General features: G+C 36.1%; 1 protein-coding gene across 1 annotated transcript; it reads left to right on the top strand.

Moving 5' to 3' along the window:
- The first annotated feature begins 3,713 nt into the window (after positions 1-3,713).
- On the top strand, positions 3,714-10,570 carry nbl1 (NBL1, DAN family BMP antagonist). Its single transcript, XM_024269992.2, has 4 exons — positions 3,714-4,080; positions 5,579-5,762; positions 9,380-9,491; positions 10,169-10,570. The coding sequence occupies exons 2-4, from the start codon at positions 5,590-5,592 to the stop codon at positions 10,445-10,447; spliced, it is 564 nt and encodes a 187-aa protein (XP_024125760.1). The 5' UTR covers positions 3,714-4,080; positions 5,579-5,589; the 3' UTR covers positions 10,448-10,570.
- Positions 10,571-11,162: the final 592 nt, after the last annotated feature.

Below are 11,162 nucleotides of genomic sequence, written 5' to 3'. Positions count from 1 at the left end.
CAATCACACCGGATGGAGGAAGACACACCAGAAACCTCTGAGAAGAGGTTCTTTTAAAGGGGAATGTCTTTAATGTCCACTAACGTTTATTTTAGCCTGTTTGTAACAGTCCAAGGAATATGTGTCAAAGTCAAGGCTCGGGGGCCGGATCCGGCCCTCCGGATCATGAAGGCCCAATGTTTTCTTGCACTTATTTTTTAACTTGCAAAATTTTGAGTTACAATTACAAAATTTTAGAAATTTGCATTCTGCTAGATTTTTTAACTATTTTTGGCATTTACTAAGATTTTTTAGACTATTTTGGAGTTTAGCTAAAATTTCACAGACATGCTAGCTGTTTTGGCTAGTTTTAAAAAGTTTTTTTAGGCTGTTTATTAGTATATTTGGAGAATATTTCAGCTACATGCTAGCTTCTTTGGCTAATTTTGGCTTTTTATTTTAGACTATTTTGTAGTTTAGCTAATATTCCAGCAACATGCTAGCTGTTTTGGATAATTTATCCTTTTTTTCTTTTGTTTTTTAAGCTGTTTTGTAGTTTAGGTAATATTTCAGCAACATGTTAGCTGTTTTGGCAAATTTAGGCTTTTCTTTTTAAGCTTTTTTACAGTTGTTTTGGAGTTAGGCTAAAATTTACACGCTAGCTGTTTTGGCAAATTTTGGCGTTTTTCCAGTCTTTTAGGCTATTTTGAAATTTAGCTATTTTTTCAGCTGCATGCTGAATGTTTTAGCTAATCTAAGTTTTGTTTGTTTATTTTTTAGGCTAATTTGGGATTTAGCTAATATTTTAGCTGGCTGTCAGCTTCAGTTCAGCTATTAGCTTCAATGATTTCAGCTATCAGCGTTTTCAGCTATTAGCACTAGCATATTCAGCAGCCTAATTCAACTTACAGCATTCACACCAGCATTGATGCTATATATGTAGTTCATAATTATGCTCAAAAGTTATGGTTTTAAAGTTTGAAATATGTAGTTTTAGAGGGTACCTGTTGGTGTATTTTGGATTTTGGCCCCTTATGCGATTGAGTTTGACACTCCTGGTCTAAGGGTAAAAGACCTGTGATGATGGACTAGAGATTAAGAAAATGCTCAAATGTAACATACAAATAAATTATTGTAACTGTCTTCTGTGTTTATTAAAGGTGTGTGTCTGTCTCTCACACAATTGGATACACGTCTCCATACATGGTCCACGAATCAACACATAAAGGATTCAACTAACTTTTTGGTGATACGATACAGTCCAATTCTTTAACCAAAAAAACGCCAAAATCTAGATATTTCTTATTCATATGGCGTTAAAATCTTTAAACAATAATGCACGGCTTTTGACAGAGAAATGTATTCAGGTATTGACTTCTGAGAAGCAAACTTATGATTGGACGTCTTTTTGTTTGAATCACATGTACAGATAAAGACAAAGAGGCTAGAAAAACAAAGAGAAACTGCAGTTTGCCAGAAATCGATTATTAATTTTATACTTTTTAACTGACATAATCTTGTTCATCATATCTGTAGTATATCTGCAATTGCCTGATCAATTTTCAATATGTTTCTATTTTTTACATCTCTGACCGATACTGATGTTACTCCCACTGCCTGATTGATTTTTCAATACTAATGTCTTTTATATTTCTAGAGTTTAAGTTACTTTAAGGCATTTGAGACAATAAAACTAACACATTTCTTCACATGAACAGTGCTCTACTTTTGCAGCTTTAGAGCTATATTTGATGAGCTCTCAAATCAATGAATTTTAAGGGTTGAATTCAGGAAAAAGTCAGATTTTACATGAAAGATGCAGCAAAGATCGAATAGTTGAGTTAGAAGATAATGCGGAATAAACGAGTTGATATATACTTAATTGTACACACCAATCAAAATTGTATTTTTGGTATTTTTAACATGTTCTTCTGGCATTTTTTTTTTTATGACAGACCAGATCTGTAAAAAAAAATGACTTTTCTGGGGTTTTCTTTGTTCAAATCATTGTGAATCAGGAGCAGACAAAAAAAAAAAAAAAAGTTAAAGCCAGCTTGTACTTGGGGGTGAGGTCCACAGCCATGACGAGCCAGAGGCGAGGTCCACGGCCAAGAACAGGAGCACAGACGATCCACCTGGAGATCTCTCCTGCTCCCCCGGAGGGAGTGGGAAAGAGGAACAACACCTGAATCACACTGCACCAAGTGTGTACACGTGAGGATTGTGTATTGAGTTTGATTTCCTCAGTGTTCTGTTTTCAAATGAACTCTCTGTTAGTCACACCAGATTTAGATTATTGATCATTCACAGCTGTCTTGATTCATGTTGATGATCTTCAGTGTATTGAAGTGTATTTTTTATTGTCAGGTCACCTGCTTTGGCTCTCTTTTGTTGTTCTTGGTGACGTTTATTTATAAAATGTTTAAGTTTCCAACACCAAGTTGAGTCTCCTCTATTTTTGGATCCTATATCACCAATTTTCTCATAGTAAAAGACAATGTTAGGTTGGGAACTATCACAGAGGACACATGATTCTTTCTTTACAAAAGATTTTAATCTCCAGAATGAGATTGTTTGTCTTAAAAGTTGTTCCAATAAACTATCTCAAGTTTGCACAAATTATCTTGAGTTCCTTCTGATTCCCTTAAGAACACTCTGATCATCTCTTGGTCTATTGTGAGGATTCTCAGTGGTCTTTAGATCAAGATTATACCGTTTTTAGCCAAAATAAGAGGGACAGAGTGACAGGAGTTCATTTGAAATTCACCTCTGAACTGTACGTGGGACCATTTGCGTGAGCAATACCACACTCCTCTTCCCATCACCCATAACTGAGAACAGCCCCTTAAACTCCCAAACGAACACTATGGGTGCAACAAAAACGATGAGTTTTGAGTTCAGTTTAGAACCAGAAGCCATCTCAGGGAAGGAATACAAAGACGCACATGGATATATTTGTCTATAAATGGATGAATCGGAATCTTTGGCCCACCCATTGACTGTATATGAGAACTGGACTAAATGACTCTTCCTGATGATTCAGTTCATCCAAATGAATTTGAATCTGTTCAGTGACGTAAAATCAAGGACTGTATGTCTGGTGTTTCAATGACCTAAGAACTCGTTCAGGAAGAACATGGTCGTGGCTAAATAATGAACTATGAGATGAAAATAACCTTCACTCAAAACAGCTGGAGAAGTTGTAGTATAGCAGAATACATTTTTATCTATCATATATTTTACAGTAAATAAATTGGAAAGGAAAATACAGAAATATTACTGTAGGAACATTTACGGCAAATTACTGGCTACTGGATGGTATCTGTTTCATTATACAGTAACAGGAAAAATTAAATACAGTAAAGTGTGTATACTGTGATTCATCTTTATTAATGTAAAAAGAAACAGAAATACTACTTCATTGTATGAAAGCTGTAAAATGATTTACAGTCATTACTGTAAAATTAAACTACTTTACAGTGTGGACAAAACCCCAGTTTTGAATGTATTTGTCACATATTTATTGAAATTCTACATTCAGAAGTTGTTTTAATGTGCAAGTAAAGTTTAAATCTCATATTTGGTTCCTATCTGTCTGAATATTCTCGTAAATCTCGAAGCATCTGCTGTCAAAGCCGCGCCAGATGCGTGCAGACGATTGTAAACCGGCCCCGCTTGTCTCGTTAGTGCTGTGATTGTTTGACGCCCCTCTTTTCGGGGAGGGAGCGCTCGAACCGTCCACCCTCCCACTCCAGGAACGGGCTCCACGGGACGCCTGTCTGAGGACTCAGCCGCGCCTCGCCGCCGCGTGAGAGACTCCAGCCGAAGCAGGAAAACAACCAACAGAAAGGAAGAAAAAGTGAGAAAGAAAGAAAGAAAGAAAGAAAGCGGTTTTTTTCCGGAGAATTCCGGGGGACGTGAAGGCGGCAGATGGGAGGGACGTTCCTCCTGATGGACCCCTGAGAGGAGACATCCTTCAGCCCCGGGCTCCGGACGCTCGGCCGCGCGTCTTCTCCTCCTTAATCTCGGGATTATCCTCCACATTTACAGCCTTTGACGGGAATAATCCGTATCTCATCGTTGAGTGTCTGAGGAGCGGCGGTACGTACCTCAACTAACCTCATTACTCATGTAATCTATTACTTTACAAAGTAACGGATGCGTAAAACATGCGTAAAACGGGTGCGTAAAATGGATGCGTAAAATGGATGCGTAAAACGTGCACAATATTAGTGGATTATTATAAAAAAGGGGATTAAATTGTATTTTCTTTTATTATTGAAAATGTTTCCCATTTTCCTTAATTGTTTTCTTTCAAAAATACAAAAATTACACAACATTACAACATTTACATGATCTGATAACAGTTTTTAATAAATGCAACAAAGAATCTGGCAAAAATCCATTAAAAGTATTTGGAAAAGTTTTTGAGCCCTAAAAAGGCTCAAGTAAAGCATAAATTATTCATAATAGTGCTAAAAATATATTAATTTTTCATTCTTCTTTTGTCTTTTAGATCCATAAAAGTGATCTTAAATTAAACCACATCTATAATTAACAGATTTTGCTTTTATTAATTGATTAAAATGACTGCACTTAAACAAGATGCATTCATTAAAAGCTCAAAACTATTAAACAAAAGAAATAAATACATTTAAACAACAATTATACAAAAATTACATAAGATTACAACATTTATATAATCTTAACATAAATGTTTTTAATAAATGCAACAAAAAAATCTGGTAAAAATCCATTTAAAGTACTTGAAAAAAGTTTATGAACCCTAAAAAGTTTGAGTAAAGCATAGATTATTCATATTCATTTTTCTTTATCCTTTAGATCCATAAAAGGGACATCAAATTAAATCACAACTATTTATTATTTTACTTATTTTACTTTTATTAAATCTTAAACGAGGTGTATACATTAAAAACATTAAAAGACACCAACCCCTAAAGGCCTATTGTCTCAAATATGTGACAAACCACCAAAATTACCTAAATGTTTACTTAAACGCAAAAACACAAGAGATTTTTTATCGCCGGAAATGAATTCAGCCATTAATGGGTTAAAGCAAGAGGTGAAAACAATAAATAAATATATTTATAGTACAGAATTTGTTTACTTCAGCCCATTTTTCCTTTAGAAAGAGTGAGTATTTTCATTTTTAGACTGTTAAAAACACTTTAAAGAAGACATCTTTTTCACCTCAGTGGGTAAAAACTTACTTGTTTTTGTATTTGGCTCAATGGAAAGGATGAAAAGTGCATGAAGCTGTGAATGCGACTCAGTTTTTATAAGTAGGAGGGGAAAAGGTTGTAAAATGACGTGAGTGGTTGAGGCATTTTTAAAGAAAAGAGTGAAATCCGAGTGAAGTGCTGCGTTGTTTGCTCTGAAGCAGATTGTTTTGGAGCTAAATGAGTCCACATTTCTGCTGTTTTCACTGGTTCTTATCATTCAGATCGTCTCCCAACTGGAAAGAGGCAGGACGTAGGGATGAGTAGCAGGACGTTTTCAACAGGAATGTGCTTGTTAGAGCAGCAGACGGTGTCTGAGAATCAGGTGATGATCCTCTGTGCTTTCCATCCTCCTGTAGGTGCAGCAGCCATGTGGCAGCGACTTCAGATCTGCTGCGCGCTCTTTGCACTGTACTCGGCGGCGCCGCCTGCACACATCAACCGCCTGGCGCTGTTCCCCGACAAAAGCGCCTGGTGCGAGGCCAAGAACATCACGCAGATAGTCGGGCACACAGGATGTCAGCCTCGCTCTATTCAAAACAGGTCAGGATGAAGGCCCTCTCTGTCCCCGCCTGTGCAGCTGGAGGCATGCAGAAATGTGCTGCTTTCTACGGGTCGCAAAGGCCCGCTCCGATCACCTTTTAGGACTCACGGGTCCAAACAATTTCCCACAGGAAAGAAATTCAACAACATTTTGATATAAAGAGCTTCAAACCCTGACTTTAGTTTTATATTCCTTCTTGTGTCCTGAAAACCTTTGGAGTGATGCTCTTTAATACGAATGAGTCTCTAACTGTGTTTTAAATCAACGTGATCAGCTGGAGATGACTTCTGAACTTGGAAAATAAGGATCAATGATCTCCTTGTTATACGTCAGAGAGTTTTGCAGTGAATTTAACTCAGATATCTCTAGTTCCTCAAAGATCTGAGGTCCTGCACGGCCAATCAGACGACAATCCATCATTTTTTAAACACTCGTCTTCCTCAGCGCTCTATGATGAAGGTCAGAGGGGAAGGACTGTCTTCAACTGGAGCTCAAAGTGGTCACAGACTAACACAAAAACACACATTTACACACATGCACACATTTCTAGTTTATAGTAAACAAGGAGTGTCAAACTCAATCGTACAGGGGACCAAAATCCAAAACACACATTAGGTCGAACAGGATAAACATTTATTGAACACTCTAAAACCAACCCAGTCTCAGTAAAATGCGTACATATTCCACGACTTTGCACTCTGAAATACCGTGTATAATATACGCCAAACACGCTTTTTACGTGCATATGATACGCAATGGTAGAGGATAGGTTGTGCCGGCGTACAATATACACGTACAATATATCCTCGGGCTCTTTTCTAAATGATGTCGTTCCCGGTTAAGGTTAGGATTACGGTTATGGTTAGGATTAGAAAATCAAATTGTTTGTTTGTGGGGCTGTCTGTGATGCTCACGGCTCCACTAGGGGACGTGTCAAACGTGGAAAACACATTTAACCCGTTCATATGCACGCAAAAAACGGTTTTGGCGTATATTATACACGGTATTTCCCAAATCGTGGCATATGTACGCATTTTACTGAGACTGGGCTGCTAAAACTAATTTTTAAACTTTTTGACAGAATTATGAATGATATATTTCATTACCTGCGATAATGCTAGTGTGAATGCTGTAAGCTGAATTTGACCGCTCAAGCTAATAGCTAAAAAATGCTGAAGCTGATAGCAGGCTAAAATATTAGCTAAATGCCGAAAAAAAAAAAAAAAACCTTTGGTTAAATCAAACAGCTAGCCTGTAGCTGAAAATAGTAGCCAAACTTCAAAATAGCCTAAAAAAAACCGAAAAAGCCTAAATTAACCAAAAATAGCTAGCAAGTACATATTAGCCAAACTCCCAAATAACCTAAAAAAAACTAAAAAAGATAATCCTAAATTTTCCAAAACAGCTAGCATGGAGCTGAAATATTAGCCAAACTGCAAAAGAGCCTGAAAAAGTGAAAAAGCCTAAATTAGCCCAAACAGCTAGTATGTAGCTAAAATATTAGCTAAACTCCAAAATAGCAATAAATAAATAAATAAGTAAAGCCTAAATTAGCCAAAACAGCTAGCATGTTGCTAAAATATTAGCTAAACTCCGAAATAGCCTACAAAAATCTTAGTATATTTCAAAATTGTCCAAAAACCTAACAGAATGCCAATTTTTGAAACTTTAAAATCATAACTTTTTAACATAATAAAGGCAAACATATTATTCCAGAATAAATTAACTTTAACCTCAAATAATTGTCAATATTTTACTCTCTATAAAATTATATTTTGTCAAAATTATACAAGTTAGAAAGAAGTGCAAAGTAACATCGGGTCATTAATAACAATAAAATAAAATGATGGGGAGGGCCGGATAGAATTCCCCGAGGGCCGGATCCGGCCCTCGGGGAATTCTATCCGGCCCCCGGGCCTTGACTTTGGCACATGTGTAGTAAACGAAAGTAGGACTGGTTGATAAAATCGATTCATTGATTTTAATCGATCTATTTTAATAGATCAGTGATTGATTCATAAAAATATAAATCGATTTAGCAAACAAAGATAAAGTCTGCTAGCTTGATGCTAACATTTAATGGAATTTTATATAGGACGGCTAATGCTAACGCTCGGCCGACCTAAACATACATTTGTAACTTAATTAACATCTTTATAAACTCACAGGAAGGAACTTTAAAAACTTTTTAAGGAAATATTTTTTAAAGTAACTATTTGTGGTCAAAAACATCATTTTTTCTTCATCTTCTTCTGGAATAAGGTGTAATGTTTTAGAGTAAACGCCACCTAGTGGCCAAACGAAAACGTCCTCCAGGAGAAGAAGAACAATGTTAATGATCTAAACATCTTCTTCTTTTAAGAATCCATTTAACACTGTATGATATTAACAATCTCATTATTTTACTAATACATTTTGCAGTATGTGAACCGTATCAGATTAATATAAATATATTCAGATCCAGGCTCTTATGAATCGAATCGTTTCTGGAAATAATAATCGATACTAACACTAAATGAAAGATTATCAAAGATTTGTCTGTAAAAATAAAAATGTGTTTAAAAAAACTCATAACATTAAAGGCAATAAACAATATTAAAATTAGATTTCAACCTCAAAAAGTGTCTTTCATTTTGAAGGAAGATTAAGTCCCTTTACCAGTAAAAATGTTTATAATTTTTTTTTATTTTTGGAGATTTCATGGTTTTGACTTGCATCATTCCTGTGTTTCATTTCTTTTTCCTTTTTGCTGCACTTTTTTTTAACCCTTTACTGTAACTTTTCAACCGTTAATATGATCAAGGTCATTCCAGTAGATTCTGAAGGAGAAAAGCGGCTCGGCGAGCCGCTTTTCTCCTTCAGAATCTACTGGAATAACGTTGATCATGCTAACAATTTTAAAAAATGACGGCAAATTAAAGAACCTAAACACTGGAGCTGTTTTCTGTCGAGTTTTCTGGTTAACATTTTTATTCCAGTTTTATTTCCCAACTTTATTTACATGTTTAGATCATTGCAGCTTCAATATAATATGTTTTTGAAATTTTTATTTTAATTTGAAAGCTTTAAACATGTACATTTTTAAAACTTGGCATTGTGAGTGCGTTTGTTTTTATTTTATTTTATTATTTCTGATCAAATGAAAATGAAACATTATAAACAAACGATGATTTTCAAAGTAGGATGAATATTCTGGATGAAATTTTGCAATTTATTGAGTTCAAGCCCCTTATTTTAATTCAGTCCAACTTAAATTTATACCAAATGGTTTTCTATTTTAAGCAGAATGTAGAAAACAGAGCATTTTCTTTCTCTACTGTGACAAAGTAAAATATTTTTATTGTAACACAAATAAGACATAAACTAAAAGTTTTCATAATTTAAATGTATATTCTAAAAGTTCTTCAGTAGTTTTGAGGAAAACATTTATTTTATAGAGTATTTTCCACACGTTTAGATAAATGTTTGTATGACAGGATTGTGGTTTTGCGTTCTTAGTTTGGTTTCATTGGTTTATTTTCTCTGCAGGTGTGAGCCGTGTAACCAATCATTGAGCGTCTTTGGATTCAAACGGGAATAAAGCAGCTTCTTCTTCTTCTTCTCCTTGTTGTTGCAGAGCGTGCCTCGGCCAGTGTTTCAGCTACAGCGTCCCGAACACGTTTCCCCAGTCCACCGAGTCTCTGGTGCACTGTGACTCCTGCATGCCGGCCCAGACGCAGTGGGAAGTGGTGAGAGTTACCGCGCATGTGATCACGTAGAACACGCACCGACAAGAGACTCGACAAACTCTCACATCAACCACAGATTCCACTCTGGAAAGATTACGAGCTTTAGCTGCTCACAACCAAAAACAGGAAGAATTAGAGCAGTTTAGATAGATGGGAAGGCTTTTTGATAAAGTTATTACGAGGCAGGAGGATCACTCAATTGCACAAGTGGACCAAATCCAAAACACACCTGAGGTCGCGGGCCGAACAGGATAAACATTTATTGAACACTCTAAAAAAATACTGAAAACTTAAAACAAACTGGAAAATTTTAAATTGTCAGTATTTTTTTAATTGAAAAAAATACTGACAATTTGAATTAAAAAAAAATCTAAATGTTAAAATTATCCATTGAAAAATTATATATTCAATAGTAACAGCTGCTGTTTTGAATTTCCTATTTTTTCAATTACAATCTCTATTTTTCAAGTTTTCAATCAGTTTTTTTTTTTTTGTTCACTTTAAGCTGATCCGGATTTGACCCCATAAAACGCAGCCTTTTGATCGGAATAATAAAAAATAAAAATGGAGCTGAGAAAAAAATAACATAAACAGGAAGATATGTGATCTATCAAGTAACAAAGGATGGACAGCCCGATGTTCCCTCACATGCATACCTGTGCTCGTGTGCTGCTCAGGTGACCCTGGATTGCCCCGGCAGTGAAGAGTCTCCTCGGGTGGATAAGCTGGTGGAGAGGATCTTCCACTGCAGCTGCCAGTCCTGCAGTAAAGACGGAGCCCAGGAGGGGGCAGTCATGCAGCTGTATCCGGCAGACAACACCCTCCTCCCCTCTCCGTCTTTACCTGACCCCCCCAGCAAATCCCAGCCTCCCCCTCTGCCCCACGCAGACACACACTCCAACAAGCATCTGCACAAGGACCACCACACGCTGCCGCACACTTCAGACGGGGGGTAGGAGGGGGTCCTTTCCCTAAACGTTTGTGACTTTTTCCGTCTCCTCTTGTATGGGGCTAAATTAGGGTCAATATTATTTGAAACCCAAATAAATCTAATTGAAAAAAATATTGGTGTTTGGCCAGAAAAAAATAAACATAATTTAAAATAAACATAATTATTTTCAGCCAAATTGTGTTTTTTTAGGTTTTAAAACTCAAAATTTCGATTTCCAAACTTTTTTTTATTCAGTTTCAAATCTTTTTCTTGTCTTCAAATCTGAAAATTTTAGTTTCAAAATTTCTATCCCCGTTGTGCCACGTTGGGGGCGGGGCTAGCATAAAGGACCAATTAAAATCGATGAGGGCGGTAACTTCAATCCAGGTGCATTCACTGACTTTGCGTTAGCCCCGCCCCAATGCACATCAACGGGGCCAAATGTTTTGAAACTGAAACTTTCAGATTCAAAAACCAAAAAAAAAGTTGAAACTGAAAAAAAGAATTTAAATTGAAATTTTGAAACCCAAAAAACAGAACATTTGAAATAGAAAACAATTAAGTTTATTTTAGAATAGCAAAAAGTTTTGGACATTTTACAGTTTTTTTTTGGCCAAACACCAATTATTTTTTTCAAAATGTTTCATTTGGGTCTTAATAATATTGGTAACAATCTAGCTCCATACGGTCGCCCTCTCTCCTCCACTGTAGTGATGTAGACACACTCAGAGGATGCGTTC

The sequence above is a fragment of the Oryzias melastigma genome, linkage group LG5 (assembly GCF_002922805.2).
Source record: "Oryzias melastigma strain HK-1 linkage group LG5, ASM292280v2, whole genome shotgun sequence".
Taxonomy (NCBI): domain Eukaryota; kingdom Metazoa; phylum Chordata; class Actinopteri; order Beloniformes; family Adrianichthyidae; genus Oryzias; species Oryzias melastigma.
This window is presented reverse-complemented; position numbering and strand designations above follow the sequence as displayed.

What these genes read in the sequence shown, in the direction of transcription:
- nbl1 (XM_024269992.2), top strand. Translation starts at nt 5,590, where the DNA reads ATGTGGCAGCGACTTCAGATCTGCTGCGCGCTCTTTGCACTGTACTCG. An exon ending in CCTCGCTCTATTCAAAACAG is followed by an intron (nt 5,763 to 9,379) that starts GTCAGGATGAAG and finishes TTGTTGTTGCAG; the next exon opens with AGCGTGCCTCGGCCAGTGTT. An exon ending in CCCAGACGCAGTGGGAAGTG is followed by an intron (nt 9,492 to 10,168) that starts GTGAGAGTTACC and finishes TGTGCTGCTCAG; the next exon opens with GTGACCCTGGATTGCCCCGG.